We start from the raw sequence: 22260 nt of genomic DNA, 5'->3' as shown, positions 1-22260 counted from the left end.
TGTGTCATCATATTGGGGAACCACCATTGCCACCAAATCACAAGATGTTTTCCTACCTAGAATTCAGTACTTTTCCTTGGTCTTTATAGGATAGTTCTTAGAACATATGTCCTCTTTCCATTAATATTGAAAGTGTCTAGTGCTCTATCCTCTTGTGTCAGTGCATGCCACTACTTTAAAATGTACATTCATGCCTGGCCGGGCGTGGCTCAGCGGTTGAGCGTCGACCCTGGGATCCAGGCGATCAGGGTTCGATTCCCGGTCAGGGCACATGCCCAGGTTGAGGGCTCGATCAATGCCTCTCTCATCATTGATGTTTCTATCTCTCTCTCTCCCTCTCCTTTCCTCTCTCTGAAATTAATAAAGATATATTTTTTAAAAAAATAAAAATGTACATTCATCTGTTTATTTATTTTAAACTCTAAAGTTTGATGAAATGGATTTCTGTTGTTTCACCATTCTTGTGAGATTCACATTCCACAAAACAGCTACTTAAAATATGTGCTACAATCTAGGTAATATGAGTTGATTGCAAATGAGGACGTAGTTTTGAAGACTGTTGGTTTTATATTATGCAAATTATTATTTTTTTAGTAAAGTAGCATTCTTCTAGAATTCAGAATATTCTATAGTTATGTTGTTGACTATCTCTTCCAACCACAATAACAGGGCAAATGGTCTGACAAGTAAGAGAATATTTCTATATAAAATGGAACAACATATTTGAAATTGAAACAATCTCAGTGAATCCAGACCATACGACCTACATACCTATAATACTAGGAAGTACCAAACTGTCATTCTGTAAAATCATTTTTAAAAGTCTACTGCAAAAATAGTCTTAAAATGTGAGTCAATCTATAATTTATATTAAAACGTATTCCTTACATTCACACAAAAAAGTTACTCGTTTATCTGACCATTTAATAAGCCAACTATATTTAAATGTCTATTCTGTGCCAGGCATTGTGGTAGGTTCTTGAGACCAAAAAGAAGGAATCTCTGCCCTTATGGAGCTCAGAGTCCTGTCATGTAGAGAGGTATTGATAAAATATTCATGCATATTTCAGTAAAAGTAACTATGATACCTGCTCTCCAAGATGAGTATATTATGTTTTAAGAGAGGGACATTTTATTTTGTCAGGCGATTCAGGAAAGTGTCCCCAAGGAGGTGATTTTTGAGCTGAGATACCAAGAACAAGCAGGAGTGCACGGTTGAAAAGGGATGGGAAGATCTGTGTCAACAAAAACTTTAAACCCAATAAGTGCATGGCAAAATCTTTTCCTTTAAACTACTACTTATAAATACTGACCCAGATGCTCTAAGTCAATAGCTTGTGAAATTTAGAATTCACATGTCTCTGTTGGCTGCCTGCAATGGGAGTATTTGGTTTGTGTGCATATGCATCCACCAATTTGGCAGGTCTGGTAACAAATCTACCTTTTCCCCATTGGACGATAAGCTTCCCTGGCGTAATTGCTCTCACTGGTTACCACTTAGCTGCAACTATTTTTTTGTGTGTTGGCAAGTCCCCAGAAAGTTCCAAAAGAGGAAATTCATGTTCATCTTTAGCTATTTGGTTATGTTCATGATATTTTAGTCACGAACTAATTTCCAGCTTGACATGCATATTCAACAGCATCGAAATATTGTTGTTATATCTGTTATATAAGCTGCAAAGAAACTGACTCAACAGATGCTTCAAAATTTATAAACCTTGCAATTCTCAAAACATTTGGTGTTTTTATCATAAAATCTGAGTCTGTCTATGATTGATTGGATTGTTCACATTGCAGCCTTTCCTTTCCCTGGATCTGGGTAGTTTGTTTATTTTCTGGGCTCCTGTATGTTCCATTTTGTCAGAGTTGGGCCATTTTTTCAGGAGTGAGGCTATGGGTGAAGGTCAGTGATAGGGAAGGTTTTAGGAGCGACATATTGCCAGTTAGAGTTTAAGACACATCAGGCAAATTAGTCCAACTTGGTACTATTGCAAACAAGGACACTGCTGACAAGGAACATTAAATGACTTCTCAAGGTCACAAAGGTGGTTAGAACACAGTGTGGCATATGAACCTCCTTCTCTAGGATCTGTCCAGTGTAGATCATAGTGCACATTTTTATAGGTTAATGATTAAAATAAATTTTTGAAACCCATGAAGTTAAAAACAGTTTTTGACTAAGATACTTCAAAGTAGCTCAAGGCATTGCTACATTTTGAGTATATGATGAAAGTATTTACACTTATGCCCTTACATCTCTTAACTTATATTCATTGACTATCTAAAACTCATAAATTTCTCTAGTTAGCAGAGGTGAGTAGGTTCATAAGTGGAAGCAGGGTAAAGCAAATTGTAAGCAATCACCAGGGTCCCTTCACAAAATATTTAATGGAGTTTATTTTTAAGGAAAGTCTGTAGACCCCCTCCCACCCCAAAAAGGGCCACATTACTGGCCCAACTCTGGTCAGCTTTCCAGGTTAAATCACCTGTCCAGCAGCTATGCTAATGCAGTAAATTCTAAACTGCATAAAGTTAGTGACTAAAACCTTACAAACTTCATTAATTCCCCAAAACATGTCTCCTAATGGCCCTGATTCTTCTATTAAGGGATAGAATGGGATCACACAATACACAGATGCCCATCTCTTGCTTTTCTTCTAGTAGAAAATGGAATGTATACAAATGAGTATTTTAAACATACAGTTCTCTTGTTTCCGAGACTTCATGCTCATCATGCATAGTTTTGAAATGTAGATTTAAGTATGGTTGATCCCTCTACTCTAGTCAACATGATAAGTCCTGTTTCTATGTTCCTGGATTCATATAATCTGATTTTTCTTCTCAACTCTAAAATGACAAATAGGATATACCTTAATGTTTATACCCTTGCCATAAAGGCACACAATCTCTGATCTGATATCTAGGTATAATTTCTCATTTGAACTGCTTTGATCTATATATCTGTGAGTTGCAGTTAGCCTTTCTAGAAGGTTGATGGTGTGGAACTATCTCTAGAATCACAAAAGCACACCAGGAATTTATTTTCTTCCACAACTTTTTCTTCCTACATTCCATATTATACTTGACAGCCTCACTCTGAGTCCAGTAACCCCACTCACATCCTCAATCAGACAAAGTTCTCCCCTCTCCCTTACCCTTCATCTGCTGAGTCAAACCTCTATCACTTCTCACTTTTAAGTATCTTCTTTTCCCTTCTCACATTCTCTTACAAATGCACTAGTTCATGACAACATTTTCCCATGGATTCCCTCGTAGGTGCCAGGCTTCTCAAATAGACTCTCTCCTGCTACATGAGATCCGTCTAAACTCAAAACATCCCTCTCCCTCTCTCTCCCCCTCCTCCTCCTCTATATACAACTGTTCTAAATATAAAACACTTTGGTGGGACTCCAATAACAATGGTAAGTTCATATCTTTGCATTAAATAGATACCTAACTCTTCATGAAAATACCATTTATGAGTAGGTATATTACTATTCCTGAAACAGGAGTAAGAACCCAGTGCCTTTGCCACTTTTCATTAGCCTAGCTAGGGCCTAAAGTTTAAATTAAAATACATTAAAATAGAAACAGAATTTCTGTTTCATGGTACATGAAAACTTTTTTTGTTGATACAAATCAAATTATAGGGTTATTAATTTGGGTTATCTATTTTTGCATACTCAAAATTATTTTTTGTTGCATCAAATTATAGTTTGTTCATTCTCAGTACTGTATTGTATTCCAGTGCACAAATATGACACATTTATGTATTTTACTGTTGAGGTTTATTTGGGCAGTGTCTGCTTTTAGGTTTTATACATAGTGCTGCTATCAATGTTCTTATACATATCTTCCAGTGAATATATGTAGATATCTCTCTCATGGATATTCTTAATGAGTGGACTCACTAGGATGCACATGTTCAGTATAGTACATATTGCAAAATACTTTTCCAAAGCAGTTATACCAATTCCTTTTCCCACTACAGTGTATAAAAGTTCCAGTTACTCTACATCTTTACCAACTTGGTATTGTCTCTTTTTCATTCTAGCCATTTTAGTAAGTATGTAATGGTGATTTAATTAAAATTGTGGTTTAATTGTCACTTTCCATGGTGGCTAATAAAATGAAGTACCTTTTCATAAGCTTGTTGGTCATTTGGATTTCTTTTTCGAAGTACATTTTCAATATTTTGCCCATTTTTTATTGAGTTGTCTGACATTTTCATAATATTTTAAAATTTTTATGTATTGTAGACACTAGCCTTTTGTTGAATAATTGTATTGCAAATATTATCTCAGTCTATTGTTTGCTTTTTACTCTCTTAATATCTTTCTATAAATAGATGTTCTTAATTGTAACAATGCAATCTATGGATAACTTCCTTTATTGTTAGTGCTGTTTTTGTCCTCTGTAAGTAATCATTGCATACCCTAGATCATGAAAATAATCTCCCATGTTCTCTTCCAAAGCTTTGTTTTACATTTCCATTTTAGGCCTATAATTGCTCTAAAACTCATTTTTTGTGTACCAAACCACCCGTAAGGAAGTCGCATGATGTTAAAAAAGAGCTTAGACCCTAAAGTCAGACAGATCTAAGAAATATTAAGTTGTGTAAAAGTGCATGCCCCAAAATACACAAAGCATTGTTTCTTAGAAACAATGATGATATAAATCTAATTTTAAATGAAGGCATAAATCTGATTTTATTGACATGAAAAAATGTTGATTGAAAGGAGTGGGCTACAGAACAAAGTATTGACACAAATTGCGCACATATTTATAAATAGATAAATTCATAGAGTGTTATTTGAAGGGCATTCAATCATAGTTTAACAGCATATCTGTGAGTCATGGAATTTCTAGTAATCTTTATTTCTTCTTTGTACTTGATTGTTTGAACTTTTTTCAGTAAAGATTTTTTAATGAACATTCCAAAAGAAACATGAAAAATCACTCTTGTTAAAATACAAACAAGTACATAGAGGAAGAGAATCATCTAGAGATAATCACAATAACCTTTTGGATTTTTCCAATCATTTTGTTTGTTTTCATCTTTTTAAAATGTCATTTTATTTTGAATTGAATTTATTGGAGTGACATTGGTTAATAAATTATATATTTCAGGTGTACAATTCTATAATACATCGTCTGTATACTGTATGGTGCATTAACCACTCCAAGTCATGTCTTCTTCCATCACCATTTATCCCCCGATACCCTCTTCTACCTCCCCCAACCCTCCTTTCCCTCTGGTAATCTGGTAACCACCATATTGTTGTCTGTGTCAGTGAGGGGTTTTTGTGTTTTGCTTAATCACTTTACCGTTTTCACCTTTTTTCTTGGCATAAGTAGGTGGCTGTCTCGTCTTTTAATAAAAATTGTAATTCCTATTTTTGGTGGTTGTTAATCCTCACTTCAGGATATTTTTTCCATTGATTTTAGGGAACGGGGAGAGAGAGAGACACAGAGAGAGAAACTCTGATGTTTCTGAATGGTTGCTTCCCCCACGCGCCCTAGGGGGCAGTGATCGAACCTGAAATCCAGTTATGTGCCTTTGACCAGGAATCAAACCTCTCATGACTGTGTATGTTTCATTATCCCATAGCCTCCAGTGAATGGAAGAGGCACAGGCCAGCCTATTGTAATTGTATGTTTGTTTTTTCTGTTTAGAACCCTGTAAGAATTGTTATCTTTATTTTATTCCTTCAAACACTTTGGGAAATGTGTCTCTTCATCAGTATCTAGATGTGAGTATCTTTACTTGTGGAGAATTCCTGAACTTCATACTTGCTTTCCTCTCCCTCTCCCGACTGCAAGATAATTTTCTTTAGTTGTGCCTTTTATTACTGATTCTGCTCCATTCATTTGACCTTCTCTTATGTTGGCGCTCTGCTGCCTAGCAGCAGAAATCTCTCTGATTTCCATGTTAGTCGCTTATTCTCTAATTTTCTGCTCTAAGAATTAGCCCTACATCCTGAAAAAGTTTAAGCTATTCTTCAAATTACTGATTTGTTTGCCTAAATTTTCTATTTTGTTCTTTACTGTTTCTAGTATTTTTAAATAAGGTATTGGTTTTTGAAAATGTAATAGGTGTACATGGTTAAAACAGTCAGTATTAAAAAAAATTATGTGTAAAGTTTTTCTTTGATACCTGACCAGTCTTCATCCCCAAATATGATCACTGTTTCCACTTTCTTGTGTATTTTCAAAAATGTTCCAAGCATACACATGTATATATGCAGGTATCTTTTTCTTTTTTCACACAAATGGTAGTGTATCTTCTGTACTCCAATGTACCTTGCTATTTTACTTACCAATAAAACTTGGGGCTCATACTATATAAACACATTTAGATCTACCTCATTCTTTGAAGTAATTTTGTTATTTTCAATAGAATGGATGTATAAAACATTTATTTCCATATCAATAAATACTTAGGTTATTCTTAGTATTTTGCTAAGATAAATACCTCTGGACATATACTTTCTGTTTACATGTGCAAATATATTTAGAAGTGGAATTCTTAAAAGTAAAATTGCCAAAAGATTTGGCATTTAAAATTTTGACATATATTGCTAGTTGTTCGCTCAAGAGCAAATACGTATAATTTCTGTTATTTCAATCTGATAAACACCATCTCAAATTTTTATTCATTTAAATATGAATGAAGATATGCATTTTTAATGTTTAAGGATAATGCCTCCCCAAATTATCAATAAAGTAATAAATATTATCAGCAATAATAAACTTAAAAGTAATCAAATATTTAGAATGTTTTAATCACTCTCAGCTAAAATATAAATTAAGTAAAGCATTTTTTTTTTTTTTGCCTTTTTCATGACTTATCAGTTATACACCATTTCCTTTGTAAATAATAAAGAGATGATGCCAACTCAGGAAGCTGAGGAAAAAATAGTGTAGTTAATATCTATCACAAAAGAAGTCCCTACCTGTTATTTTTGTATGTTGTAAATAATTGATAGAAATCAATTTTATCCTAAAAAAAGAACCTAAATTACAGGTTACATTTAAATAAGTAATGAGAAAATGTACAAGAAACTATAAGACATGAAATCCATAAGATTTGAGTCTTTTAAGAAAAAGCTACAAACAATGATTTCACCATAAAAGCTACATACTTCTGAGAAATACATGAAACTGGTTATCTGAGAGTGGCTTAAATGAGCTATGTGTATATAGAAGGAAAATTATGTGTATATTTTATTTACAATTCTTAATAAAAATTTTATTGACATAACTAGGGCCTTTTATTTTAATGCAGAAAATCTGACCCATCTTTTAAGACACAGCAGTAACTTTTCCCCATGTGAAGCTATAAACCAACAAACTCATAGAACAAGTCCAGTGTTGAGCATGTTCTCTACCAGTCTGATGACCCAATCTGCTTTTAATAAAAGTGAGGAAAATAAAGGACTAGGCATGGCAAAACAACTCTTCGATTTTTTTATCGATCTATCCATCCATGATTCTAACTAGACAAGGTGGTGTGGGAAATCAAAATTTTAATAAGATGTCTTGTCTGTTCTTAGAGAGCTTATCTAGGAAGGGAAGAGGTGAGAGGCATGGTTATGTAACATTAAGACACAGAACCAAGATTAGACACCATGCCTCATCACTTCCACCACAGACGCTGTTACCACTCAAGTCCAAGCTGCCCCATCTGTCCGGTGCTTGTTCCACTGCAGCAGCCTCCTCTATACAACTCCTGCTTCCACTTTTGCATCCCCATAATCTCTCCCAGACAGCAACCAAAGTGATGTTTTACAAATGTAAATTAGACCAAAATCCTCCAGTGTTATTTCATGACTCTTAAGGGGAGAGGTGTTTATCATAGACTACAGGACCCTGTGTGACCCGGCCTTGGCTTCTCTCTGAAATCACTTCTCACGACCCTTGCTCACTGACTCTGCTTTAGCCCCACTGGCTCCTTGCACCTCTCTGAACTTGTTAAGCTGACTAGATTGCATGAGGGGACTTCACTTGCTGTATTTTCTACCTGAAATGCTCTTACAGGGGACATCTGCATGTTTTGCTCTCTGACTTCACTCAGTTCCGCTTTTGTGTCACCTCATTAGATACCTTTCCTGAATGCCCTGTTGAAAAAGGCACTCTCAGCTCATCTACTTCCTTACTGTGCATTATTTTTTTTCTACTTTCCACTTTAACACTTACCACTACCTCACATTATATTGAATGATTTTTATTGTCTGCCTCTCCTCACTATATGTAAACTCCAAGATGACAGGAACACTGTTTTCTTCTTCGCTGTACTATCAATATGTAGAATAGTACCTGGTTCATAGTAGATAATCAGTAAATATAGGTTGCATAAATGAATGAAATCTACATTTTAGTTCCTAGTTGTAACTCTCATGGAAATACTCTGCAGTACATCTATTGCTAGGACTCTGGGTAAAAATACAATGTACATAAAGCTTGTTTTTGTTGCTTTTTTGATACCCTTAAGTGACTTGTCAGTTAATGACAATAGCTTCTTTGGAAGCCTGTATTTTACCATAATGTTCCAGACTGTTGGCCACCTCTGTCTTTATTAACACTCTTTCCCATTTCTTCCCATTTTTTACCTTATAACTATCTATCTCTAGTTTCCTAACACCAGATTATGTGGGTCTGCCTTCATACTGCTTCCTGATTTTCCAAGGTCTGTGGCTCAGACAAGTCATGGAACATTCTTTCAAGCCATACCATGAAATGGTACATTCTTTCTTCTGGGTGTTATGGGAGAGTGGCTTCAGTTTTTTGCTTGGCTGCAAAATATTTCACAGATGTAGGAGTTGGTGTCATAGATGAAGATTATAGGGAAATTTTCATGTATGTACTGTTTAATTTTGGCAAAGAAAAGTTTGAAGTAAAAAAGCATGATTGAATTGTACAGATCATTTATGAATGAATATTTTTATTCAGAAGTAGAAGTTTAAGTTTTGGGTGCACAGAAAGGGATTCCAGAGGTTTTTGTTTCAACGGAAAGAACAGTCTTACTTAAACCCACCAGTCTAGGTTTGTGGGTTATAGCTCTAAACCAGAATTCTAAGCAGTTATATCAGAGAGTGTCTATGAAGTATGCCTGACCCCATATCTCCTGGTTTAACGAGCCTGGGCAGCCCGGATTCATTCTGGGATTCTGCTGAGAGACTGGTTGTAATTTTGAGTAGGACTGCCAGCTACTCCTCTCAGGGGTAACTCTTCTGGCATCAGTTTTAGTGGTCATGGAGTAAGGCAATATTTTATTAATTTGCTTGGCTTTTTTTCTAGTATTTTGCTAAGACTTATCAGAAATGTGTCATGAAAGAAACTTCAATATCTTCTTTCTTACCCTACAAAAATTCACTATATTTGTTCCTTCAGAGTCATTAATTCTTAAGAAAGGTGTGTGCAATAATGTACTATTGGGGATAGTGTTTTTTTCTTGTTTGCTGGTTTTTCTTTCTGGAAGTTTCACATTGATCCAAGTTACTTTTTGCTAACATGTTCTGTATAGTCATTTATTTTTTTTTAATTTTTATTTTATTTCTCCAAGCTTTAGACCTTGTTAATACAATACCATAGCTTACTTTGGCAGCCAGAACTTTAGGTGATTTCTCACTCTAAAGATGTGCTGATCTTATAAGACCTTTATAGAACTGCTATAAAATGGAAAATCATAACTCTTATTCTCTTTTTTCTTTACTTCTAGTTATATGGTTTAGCATTCTCAGCATATAAAAAAGAGCCCATGGTCCCATCAATATATGATTAATATGAATTGATGATTATCTTTAATAGATGTTTCTATGTGTATATTCTCCATAGAAGTCTGATACATATTTATTTTTAGAACGAAAAATTCTGGGTAATAAGGTTTTAGTTTTGTGAGCTCATAATATCTCACAAAACATCATTGCAGTGGCCCCCTAATACTGGCCTTTTGTTTGATATTCCTTCCAGAACTTCCAAATCACAGGCTCTTAAAGATAGAACAGGCTGTCAAACACGAAGGCTGATGTTCGAGACAGTCCTACACAGTTGTACACTACTAACTATAGGATAGCACTGAGTGTGTATGCAATAAAATGATGCCACAAATTAAAAAAATAACACTGTGATGATTTTTTTGCAGCCTGTTTGTTTTGTTTTTTTCCATGATAAAGTGCAATTTATTCCAAGAATATGAAATTGGTTGAACATACAAAAATTAATTAACGTGATACAATAAATTAACAGAATAAAGAATAAAATCACATGATCATCTCAATAGATGTATAAAAAGCATTTGACAAATTCAACATTTTTCATAATAAAAACTCTCTACAAACTAGGTATAATAGGAATGTACCTAAACATAATAAAAATCCATATATAATAAGCCCAAAGCTAGTATCAAACTCAGTGGTGAAAGCTGAAAGCTTTTCCTCTAAGATCAAGAACAAGATAAGGATCTCACTATCACCACTTTTATCCGACATGGTATTAGAAGTTCTAGTCAGAGCAATTAGGCAAGGAAAAAAAAACCCACATTATTTCTACATGGCATTAGAATTATATGTAGAGTTGTCTTATCCCCCCTTCTAAACATCTTGGAGACATGAACGGTGCCTAGGAAGACTCTTGTACATAATGGACTGTCAATAAACTTTATAGAACTGGTTAATTAAAAGTGAAATGAAATAACTGTTTTCTGAAAGGACTTGTGTTTAGAAGTTTCCTGTCCCCTCAAAGACACACTCTGTCTTTGACTAAGTAGACCAACATTATCATCATTACCATCCACATCCTAATAACCAACATTTATTGAGCACTTACTATCTGCCAGGTTTGCAGTGCTTTTAAAAAAATTTTATTGAATTTATTGGGGTAACATTGGTTAATAAAATTATATAAGTTTCAGCTGTACAACTCTATAATACATCATCTGTATATTGTATTGTGTGTTTACAACCCCAAGTCAAGTCTCCTTCCATCACCACTTATCTCCCTTTTACCTCTTCTACTTTCCCCCACTCCCTTTCCCTTTGGTAATCACCATACTGTTGTCTGTGTCTAGGAATTGTTGTTGTTGTTTTGGTTTTGCTTAATCCCTTCACCTCTTTCACACAGTCACCCAAACCTCCTCCCTTCTGATAGCTGTCACTCCATTCTCTGTTTGGAACCCAAGTGCCCATCATCAGTAGATGAGTGGATGAGAAAGCTGTGGTACATTTACACAATGGAATACTACTCGGCCATAAAAAAGAAGGAAATCTTACCCTTTGTGACAGCATGGATGGACCTGGAGAGTATTATGCTAAATGAAATAAACTAGTCAGAGAAAGACAAGTACCATATGATTTCACTTATCTGTGCAATCTAATGAACAAAATAAACTAACAAACAAAATAGAAACAGACTCATTGTTACAGAGTCAATTTGCTTTTGACACAAGAATGGATTAAGAGTATACAACCCCTGTCCTGTAACCAATATATAATTGTACATTTCTGTAATAATTGTACATTTCTGTACTTTACACAAAGCCCCATGCGTAAACACTAATTTTCAGAAGAAAATCTATTTCTTTTAGTAAACACTGGTACATATCATCTAAAGGAAAATAGCCATATTTTTCTAAATTCCCAAGCTTTTTCTTTGTACAATTTTAATGAAGTATTTTTATTCTGATAATAAAATATTCATATTTCTCATTGAAATCCAAAGATTAAAATTTCGTACAAAATTATCATACTGCTGTTTGGAAAACTAATTAAACGTTTTATTTAGTAAATGTAATGAGCTAGTTAAATCTTTGTTGACAAAATTAAAAATGTAGGAGGATTGATGGCTAAATAAATTCTAGGAGTCATTCACATCATATGATAGATGCAATTTTGTCAATGTGGCCTGCCACTAAGAGCAAACCTACGGCACCAACAAAATAAACTGGAAAACTCTGGCTATATTAGCTGAAATGCATAAGTATGTAAAGATGTCAATTGCTCTTTTGTTGACTTGACAGAACATGAAAACAGATTATACTAGTCCCCTGTTTCTGTCTACAGAAAGTAGTAAACATCAGTTGACAATGCATAAGAGATATATGACTTAAAGGAGTAGAAATTAATTACTATGGGTGTGAAGCAATCCTGTAAGGAGGAAACTATTAGTAATTCTTTGAAGCATTTTTTTGTCCCCAGCAAAGGAACTGGTGAAACCTTGATAATTTGAGTTATCCCATCAGGTGTATTCTTAGGAACTATAATAGATGGCCTCTAGATTAGAGCAAAACCAGATTTTGTCTTTTAAAAAAATAACTGGTGCCTTTCCTTCCTTCCTATCTCATTTCCCATATCAATCCACAATGGAGAAATGGAGTTTGGGGGGCAAAGGGGTGTGGCCTGGCTAATGTGTGGCTACGGAACATTTGGCATATGCAAGTGTTTCTTTTCTGGAACTGAGAATGTAGGGAGCTTGCAGAGTCCTAGAGAATGGGTTTGGGGAGGTCCATAAGTTCTAAGCAGAGTGCCCAGATAAGGAGGAAGGACAGACATCTGCAATCGTGGAAAATAAAGTGTAAATGGGTTAAGCAAATAAGCATAAGGTCTTACTGGAAAAACTGACTGGGACACTGCTCACAGCTGGCATTTACCTGCTTCCTGCTTTCCAAAGTATCTCAGAGGCAACTTCATTGCAAGGGGCAGAGATTGTGAACCTTTCCTTTTTATTTACTCTCAACTAAGGATATATATATATTTTATTAATTTGAGAGAGAGAGACATCAATGTCTGAGAGAAACATCCATTAATTGGTTGTCTCCCTTATGCGTCCCTAATGGAATCAAACCCACAACCTAGGTATGTGCCCTGACTGGGAATCGAACCCACAACCTTTTGAGGTATGGGATGATGCTCCAGCCAACTGAGCTTCCCAGCCATAGTGGTGAACCTTTTCCTTTTATGGCACAATATGAATTTAAGGTTCACGCAAACTTACTGATAAAACACGTAAAAATACAAGTAGAGGGGAAAAGCCCAAGGCCTTAATAGAAAACATAATTATACAGTTTCACAAAGAGATTCGTACATATTATGTAGTATTTCTTGTTTTATCTAACATGCATCCTCTTACTCAAATTCTACTTTGTGCACTAAACCACTAATAGCAAATCACCCCCAACATCAGCAAAGGCAAAAGCACAAGTGGAAGCCCACATGCCATAGGCCAAAATACTTATGATTCTAAATCAAGCTAATAAACTGTTATATAAAATGGGTCCTATGTTCTACCTCAACAAATAAACTTACTTTTATATCAATGTGATGTTTTTTCAGAAAACATACATTTTCACGTTTATTTCAGCACAATTACTAATTAAGCTGGTATAATAAAACATTTCAAATACAACCTCTCCCAAGTCACATGATGTCTATTGTGTTTCATTTTTTTCTGGGCTTCAGGGTTGTTTTGCATTAAATTCTCACCTATGAGTTTGTCAGCCACATTTTCTTCTTAAGGTTGGAAGGGCACTGGAAGCGCAGGGGGAAGAGCAATACTGAAAAGGGGAGGGGAAAGGTAGAAATTAATTCTGAGGGAGTGGAAGCAAAATGTCACACAGTTCATAATTTTGTTTGGGAGTTTGTTCTAGAAGTATTAGTTTATTGCTCTTGTGTGTGTGTGTGTGTATATATATATATATAAATATATATAATCATTTATAATCAAATACACCATTTTCTTTTCAAAATACTATATATGTATATATGTGTGTGTGTGCTCTTTCTCTCTTAGTTCTACAAGTTGTTTTAAATTGATCACTGTTTAGATAATTAGAAAATGTTCTCTTTGAGCTTGTGTTTCTTCTTGTGCTTATTTGGATTTAAGTCTCTTTGTAGTCAAGCTCTGAGAAGCAAGGATATCCTCAATTTGTTTATAACAATATAACTGCTTCAATTCGTATTTTTAGCCTGGAATATAAACTATAGGATGTTCCTAGTATAAGTCAAAGCCCTTAGCCTAAAAGAGACTCACGGACCTCAACTGGAGCTGCTAAGAGGGCACTTTCAGCCTGAAGATAGCTAGGGATATTTTGGGTTTGGTTGTGTCTATACTTGCAGCCACAATTGGCCAAGATATTAATATTGGGGGCCTGGGGAAAAGGAAGCAGAGATAAACATGTACAGGAATATTATTTATCTCTACTCCCCAGTACTATATGTCCAGATCAAAACAAGAGTTTTAAGCTATACTCTTTGAGCAAGAGAGAAAATATATCACATATTAGGAAATTCTGTTCAAGAAATGTCAAAATAGTTACCAACTATAAAATAATTTTAGCTAAAATTAAAAGGTACAGAAGAAATCATCTGGCTTGGAAGTGAGATATATTTCCTCTCCTTTTCAACTATCTTAGCATTTTAAGTGTTAAATACCCAGGCCAGAAATGTGATCTCCTCATTCACATTTCCAGTAGTAATTGGGGATTATGTCTCCCAGTTTAATTCATGTTTTATTCATGCTTAGAGTTTTAAGTCTTTCTGGCACTTTTATCAGGTCCAAAGCAATGAATATATGAGAGCTTGCAGATAAATAGAAAAAAAGAAGAAAAAAAAACTCATTAAGAGTTCTCACCTTTTCCAGGAAGGCATGTCAGACATTCAAATTATCTCTCATTACTGCTTGACCCATTCCACATAGGATTTATAATGATTTTGTAAAATTTCAGGTTTGTCTTTAGCAATTCACTTTGCCTTTATATCAAATACACTGTTTTCTTCCTTTTTGAAACACTACTAATAAAATTAGGTAGGAACCCAGCAGCATTGTTGGCCAACCAAGCTTTATTAAATGTTTAACTTTATCTGTTATAGAACATGAGAAGCAGCGGTTATGCAAGAGCACCGATTATATGAATTTGCATTTCAAAGTGAAATGGTTTTATAATGAATATGTGCGAGAACTTCCTGCCTTCAAGGATGCAGTTCCTGAATACTCCTTGTAAGTAGTGATTTTCAACCCCAAGTCTGTTCTCAATTCAAAGTCCCATATAAATACACCTGACTTATACAGCCCTAAAATCTCTTCACATAGTCTTCATTTGAATGCATACACGTCTATTGTAACATTAATATTAAATGATGCACGTGTCTTTGGGAACCATATTTAATTGAATTGTGTTGCATTTTTCAAGTATGTCTTACTTGGCTATTAAACTCAAAGAGAAAGAGATACATGATAGGATGTGTCTCACATGATGAGATTAATTTCTGTAAAAGTGCTTGAACTCAGCTTTCCTTGGAAAAATGAAGGTGCTTATAAAGGGTGAGGCAAAAGTAGGCTTAAAGTTGTTCACCTGAAAAATAATACAATAATAAACAATAGTACAAGAATAAGCTCTGTGTTTTGTGTACTCTGTGTTCCGTGTACTCACAAGTTTTGCCCAACCTTGTATATTGAGTTGTACAATCAGATTTTTTTAATTTAACCTGCAAAATGCCTTAGAAATTATATTAAAATTGAAGTCATTATAAAACAGGTAACATTTTCGTAAACTTATCTCTATCAAATACATTTGTAATCACACAATCAAACTTGTAATACTATGCATTGATATTTATCAGAATTCTATTTTATTCTGTTAAGGGGGCGCCTTCCATCTGGCAGGCACTGTGCAAAGTGCTATAAGTTTATTTGTTGAGGTAGAATATAGAACACTTTTTTTTTTTAATCTTCACCAAGGATGTTTTTATTGATTTTGAGAGAGAGAGAGAGAGAGAGAGAGAGAGAAACATCAATGTGGGAGAGAAACATGGATTGGTTGCCTCCCATAGGTGCCCCAACTGCAACCTAGGTATGTGCTCCACCTGGAATCAAACCCACAACCCTTTGGTGTACAGGGACGATGCTCCAACCCAACTGAGACACCCAGCCAGGGCCACAACACATTTTATATAACAATTTGTTAACTTGACTTAGAATCATAAGTATTTAGGTCGATGGCATGTGGGCTTCCACTTGTGCTTTCGCCTTTGCAGATGTCAAAGGTGAGCCTGACTTCATGCATTACCTTTTCCAAGTGTTTGCACAGCAACTGAATCCTGAAGGAAGGGTTATCCAGCTCCATTGAACACCAAAAACGTTTATTGAGTATGTGTCTTGTGCCAGGTCATGTGTGAGATACTGGGAATAAAAAAAATGAAGGACCCATATGTGTAGAGCTTCAGGAGAAAGGGCAACATGTAACAATCTGGCACGTGCCCTGTGCCATGATTTGATATGTACAGGAGGCTGTGGTCCCCTGAGATGGGTTTAGCCCAACTTTGTCCTTTCAGTGAACAATTCAGTAGAGAAATGATTTGCTATTGGTGGTATAGTGCAAGACATACAAGTCAAATTATAGAGGTCTAATATACAAAAATAGGAGAGAGAAAAACAATGCCAGATCAATGTTTTAAAAGATACTAGGTATGAATTTTGTAAATCCGATGAAAAACATGAAGCACAGTTCAAAATTTCTATGAATCCTAAGCTGGATAAATGCAAGAAAAACTGCCTATAGGTACATCACAGAAAACTGCTTAAAACCAAGAAGAAAGTATTTGAATGTGTTGGGGTCAAGGAAGGGAAAACACTTTACTGGAGCTACAATACTGTTGGCTGACTGTTCAATAAAAGTAACTAAAACCAAAATATAATGGGCTCATATCTTCTAAGTGCTGAGGGGAAAACTATCAACTTAGAATTCTTCAAGTATCAAAAATATCCTTCAAAAATAAAGACACTGACCTAACTGAGAAACTGAAATAAGCCATTTCCAGCAGACTCGCCAAATATATATACTAGGAACCATGCTTCAGAGACAAGGAAAATGACACAAAATAAAATTACAGTAATGTAGCAAAGAATAAAAAGCGTTTATTTTGTAGGCTAAAATAGATATAGAGATAGAGTTTGAAGGTAAAAGAGAAGAGTTTATAGTTAATGAAGTAAAGCTAAAGGAAGCTGAACTTGAAAAAGGAAGTAAGAAGAGATTTGGGGTCCTAAATTACTCTCATGTAAGAAAAGAGCAGCATTCACTGTTAATTATATGCAAATGACATTTTTATAGTTTGTAACTTTTATTTTTTAGGTGGTTTGAACCTTTTGTCATGCAGTGGCTAGATGAAAATGAAGATGTGTCAATGGAGTTTCTTCATGGAGCACTGGGAAGAGACAAAAAAGACGGAGTGAGTTTCAATTACTTTAAGATTGTTGGCAGTCAGGATTCATTCACATCACTCATCTTTAAGCTAATGGGAATTGTTAGGCTTGTTGTTTATTAAGGTTTATTTGAATCCTCTAGTGACCAACAATATATTTAAAACACAATTTTAAAGGGCTGACAGGAACCCTAGGAAATTGCTTAAATAAAAAATGAATTTAAAAAAAAATCAATCGCCTTTTGCCCCAAGATTCTTATTGAATTGTTCAGAATCTATAAGTTTAGTAGACTTGTACAAAGCTCCCTTGTGGTCCTGTAACCTTTCCAGGAGGCCAAAATTAGGAGCAGACACCCTCCCAGTGCTTCTGAAGCCACAGTCTGCTTGCTAAGTCATCCTAATACCAATGGGGAATGAGAAAGAAAGAAACAAAACAAAAACAGTTCTCCAACTCAGCAATGGAGAAACCAATTAATAGCAGCCTGCCCCATGATATTAGTTCCACTACATCTTCCAGAAGAGGAGATGAATGATTTAAAAATGGATAGGCATTTTATTACTGGAAAATGAAAGTACATGATATAAAGGTCCATGATATAGGAGATTCAGTTGTTTATGTGAAATAATGAAGACTGTCTCCACAGCCCTGCTGATGTGTTTAATGGGATGGTTTCACCTCTCCCCTCAGTTCCAGCAGACATCTGATCACGCCCTCTTCTCTTGTTCCGTGGTTGATGTCTTTGCTCAGCTTAATCAGAGCTTTGAGATTATTAAGAAACTGGAATGCCCTAACCCTGAAGCATTATCTCACTTAATGAGAAGATTTGCAAAGGTAGGTTTATAAATCTTTTCTTTGCTGGGACCTTGCCTTGTTATTATTTGCCTGCACAGGACCTGAATAATGCTGTTGTTTTGTGGTATGTCTTCCCTGATACCACTACCCCAATTGAACTTCTAATTCTAATATTATGAGATTGAGTTGTTTCAGGTTTGCCATACTAATATAGCCCACACTAATGACTTCATTTTAACAGGGTCACCTCTTTAAGGGCCCTATCTCCAAATAGTCACATTCTGAGATGCTGGGGGTAGGGTTTCAACATATGAACTTTGAGGGGACACAATTCAGCCCATAAAAGATGTATACATTTAACATGCTTTTAACCACAGAAACACAAGGGTATATAACTTTATTTGCATTATCACAAAAAAATCTAAATTTGAAGCCCTTTATGAATGGGAAGCTTGCGCCTGACCCTGTCATTGGCTCTGGCTCTTAGAAAAGTTTAAACCTGGTTTGCTTGTAGATGAATTAGGAAAGGTTTCTTATAGGAGACAGCATCTTTATTAACTGTGGTAGGGCTATTTATACTGAGGTAACAAGTCAACCAGAAAACTGTGATTTAAGACAAAGATTTACTTCCTGCATATACAACATCAGATATGGGTTGGGTGACCCTGTAGGGGAGTCTTTATCAAAAATAAACAATGCCAGATACTGGTTAAAGTGGTAAGGACAGATTTTAATCAATAATATACTGTTGCAATAGAGAAGAGTCCAGAGTGAAGTAGGACTCAATTTTGATTTATACAGACGTCACTGGGCATTTTAAAGAGAGAAAGAGAGAGTAGGGCAAGTCAGGGCTCTGTAGAGTCAAGGGAGTAAAAAATTATGGAAAGCAAGATAGGGATTCATGTAAAACCCATCTGGGTTTGATCCCTGGTGGTTATCTAATTTAGGTTCCTACCCTCCCACTGAGGTGGGGAGATAGGGACCCACCTTCAGGTTTTGGCTTCAACAGTCCATTCTTTTGGCAGCCTTGTGTTTTTGCAGGCAGGCACTTTAAGGAGCACTAGTGTCATCCTGGAGCTGTGACCTGTACTGTTAGAAACTATGTTAGTGTTTGTTCAAGTCTTTATAGGTCAAGGTTGAGGGCATGGAGGAACCTGGCTAGAGTTTGGACAAGGAAAGAATCTTTGTCACCCCCCCACCCACACCGTTCTGTGACTCGGGGGTTCTAGCCTGAGAGGTCCCAATGAAGACTGAGCATAGGATTCATAGAGGGCAGATGGAACTCTGATTGGAAAGTTAGGTCCACATTTGCAGAATTGAATAGGCAAAGTGGCTAAACTTCTTTGGTAGAAAATGAAAAGCCATTGAAAGCTTTTAGGCAATCTGTCAGTCTAAAGAGTATTGCATTATTTATCTGCCATGAAGTATTTTGAACTCTAATCTTTATGTCTGTTAATTATGAAGACTAAAATAACCTCCCACTTTTAAAGATAATAGCTAAAAATCATTGATTGAGATCATTCCTAGAGGGGACTTTCTTGGTAGTAGCTGATTTCAGTTTCCCAATGTGTTGAAATCCGCAGTCATTTTACAAAAGACTTTAAAAAATTCTCTAAATAACTCTTTTCTTGACTAGCAGCTGAGTTCTGGGTGACTGCCAAGAAAAGAATAAAACAGGGTCATCAGGGATACTGCTTAAAAAAGTGTGTCACATGCTATTCTTGGAACTGTAGGACTTGTAGTGGAAGCAGGATCATATAAGGATGTAATAATCTCAGAGTTAATATATTTAGTAACATACTATTATAATTGCACACAATATTAGAAAAGGAACTAGAGTTCACCCTCAGGTAGTCAGGTAGCGAGTTATGTAAGTTGTCGGCATGGAAGCACTGAGAGAGAGGAGGAGGACAGCTGAATTGGGACGCTTAGGCCCTGGGCTCCAGCCCATCCTCCACCTCTTGGTAGGTCTGACCTCTCTCCAGCTGTAAAGCTGAACCAGCCATGTTGAGACCACTGGGGATATAATCAAACAGACTGGAAGTAAGTACAAAGGGGTGGGAAGTCACAAAGACGGCTGTATTAGAACTACATTACGGTAAACACATTCTCTAAATCAAAAAGAAAATAATTAGGCTCCACGTGTCACTGAAGAAATGTGAGCTTTTATTGGCACAAAAGAAAAATTTCAGTTAAGTAAAACATTTTAAATCCATGGGAATTCAGTAATACCCAATTTTTATCAGAAGGAAATAATGTAAGAGTAATGATAAACATTTTCTGGGAAAGTAAAAATTGGCAACTTTCATTGAAAAATAAATTCTATTTCATTGGAATGTTTTTTTTTAAATCATAAGACTAAAAATGAGACTTTGTGGTTAATCTAATTATCTATTTTGCAATAACTTCAGACCACTGGAGTTTATTTTATCAGATGTAACCCCATCTTTCTAAGGATTGGATTCCCCATATCAAAATATACTGAAATCATATTTTCTTTCTGGGACCTATACTGATCTAAACCATCCCTTATAGAGAAGACATAATGATACATATCTTCAGGCATTTTAGAAGATTTAGCATTCTGAAATGGAACTTAAAGGGATGATCTATTCTTACTAAAGTGTGTATAAGACCGAGTAAGGTACCAAACAAATGCTTTAAATTCCGTAGCAGGTATATCCAGAAGCTGTGATAAGTGGTAAAATGACACACGGGTAGTGAATGTTCTATGACCATATTTCTGCTCTTGACAACCATGGGTAGTTTAATTTAAAAAAGGAGAGAAATGAAGTATCAATATCTCCAGTACTACTTAAAAATAAATCAACTATTAGTTGACTCCTGGCTGTACGTCTGGCTGTTCACTGGGTGCTGGAGACACTATGGTGAATGGGGAACACATATTCCTTATTCTCCAGGAACCCAATTCTAATTTTAAAAAATTAATAATGATAATTCATTGAGCACCACTATGTACTGATCACTTTACCTATTATGTCTCCCTTATTCTTTACAACAACCCCATGGGATAGGTACTATTATTTTCTCTAATTTTTTAAATAACAAAAACTCAGAAAGTTTAAATAATGCAAACAAGTCACCCATCTATAAATGGTACATAGGGAATGCTTTTAACCACTAAGCTTTTCTACCTTTGCATTCTGGTGTCATCAGAAATCCATTAGTAAGCTGAAGAGCAGGCTCTCACCATTTATTTTTATCCTTTGGGCCAAATCTAGGCCTCTGTGGGGTTTCTCTATCTTTGTTGGATGCATCAAAATATACTGTTATAAAGCACTGGAGTGACATTTCTAATGTCACTTAACAGATACTATACAGTCTTCCTGTCTTCTCTGTGTTGCTCTGATACTGTTATGTTCCATGCCTAAAATGTGACTGCAAAAATGGGTTTGGGGATTAGGGCTTTTTACTGATTATAAGAGTGAATCCCTAGATGAACCTACTGGTAGTAATTGATGGCCATCGCAGTCAATGGCACCAGAAGGCACAGGCCAAGGCACAGTATATTGAAGCTTGGATATTTCAGTCACTCTATCTGATCCTTAGGCCCTCTCTTCACGGCTGCAACCCTATTAGAATTCCATCTTATTGAATCTGGAGCTCTTTGAATGGCAGTTCCTTTGCTGCATCCATAAAAAAACTGTCTCCACCTCGTGACTATCTCTTCATTTAAACTGTTTTATTATGGAACATGATGCAAACAGCCCCTGCTAGGCTATCTGTTGCCTCTCTATATATGCTGTCACCATGTCTGAACCTCAACAGTCCTCCAAAGATAAAATAATGACCTAAGTTCCCACAGAAGTCCCACCTTCTAGGCTTTACTAGGTACCCCTTCCATCAACAGGTTCTCTCTGAAGAGTTACCTCTGCCCTGCTACGATTAGTTAGGACAATGGTTCTTATGCTGCAGCTTGCATCAGTATTACCTGCAGACTTTTTAAAACATAGATTGCTGCCCAGCCAGGCGTGGCTCAGCTGTTGAGCATTGACCTAGGACCCAGGAGATCGAGGTTCAATTCCCGGTCAGGGCATATGTCCAGGTTGTGGCCTCAATCCCCAGTCGAGGGCGTGCAAGAGGCAGCCGATCAATTACTCTCATCATTGATGTTTCTCTCTCTCTCCCCCTCTCCCTTCCTCTCTCTAAAATCAATGAAGATATATTTAAAAACAACAACATAGATTGCTGAGACCCAACCCCAGAATTGCTGACTCTGTAATCTGAGATAAAATCAGAGAATTTGCATTTCCA

General features: G+C 35.9%; 1 protein-coding gene across 1 annotated transcript in view; it reads left to right on the top strand.

The window, feature by feature from the left end:
* UNC13C (unc-13 homolog C) overlaps window positions 1–22260 on the top strand; it is a 460865-nt gene that overhangs the window by 348096 nt on the left and 90509 nt on the right. The window contains exons 19-21 of the mRNA XM_087821385.1: window positions 14865–14991; window positions 17123–17219; window positions 17881–18024. Coding sequence (XP_087677511.1) covers window positions 14865–14991; window positions 17123–17219; window positions 17881–18024 — 368 coding nt within the window. The remainder of the gene's footprint in view (window positions 1–14864; window positions 14992–17122; window positions 17220–17880; window positions 18025–22260) is intronic.

Source organism: Miniopterus natalensis, chromosome 1 (genome assembly GCF_054644295.1).
Source record: "Miniopterus natalensis isolate mMinNat1 chromosome 1, mMinNat1.hap1, whole genome shotgun sequence".
Taxonomy (NCBI): Eukaryota; Metazoa; Chordata; class Mammalia; order Chiroptera; family Miniopteridae; genus Miniopterus; species Miniopterus natalensis.
Note: the sequence above shows the minus strand (reverse complement) of the source record. Positions and strands in the feature narration are given on the sequence as shown.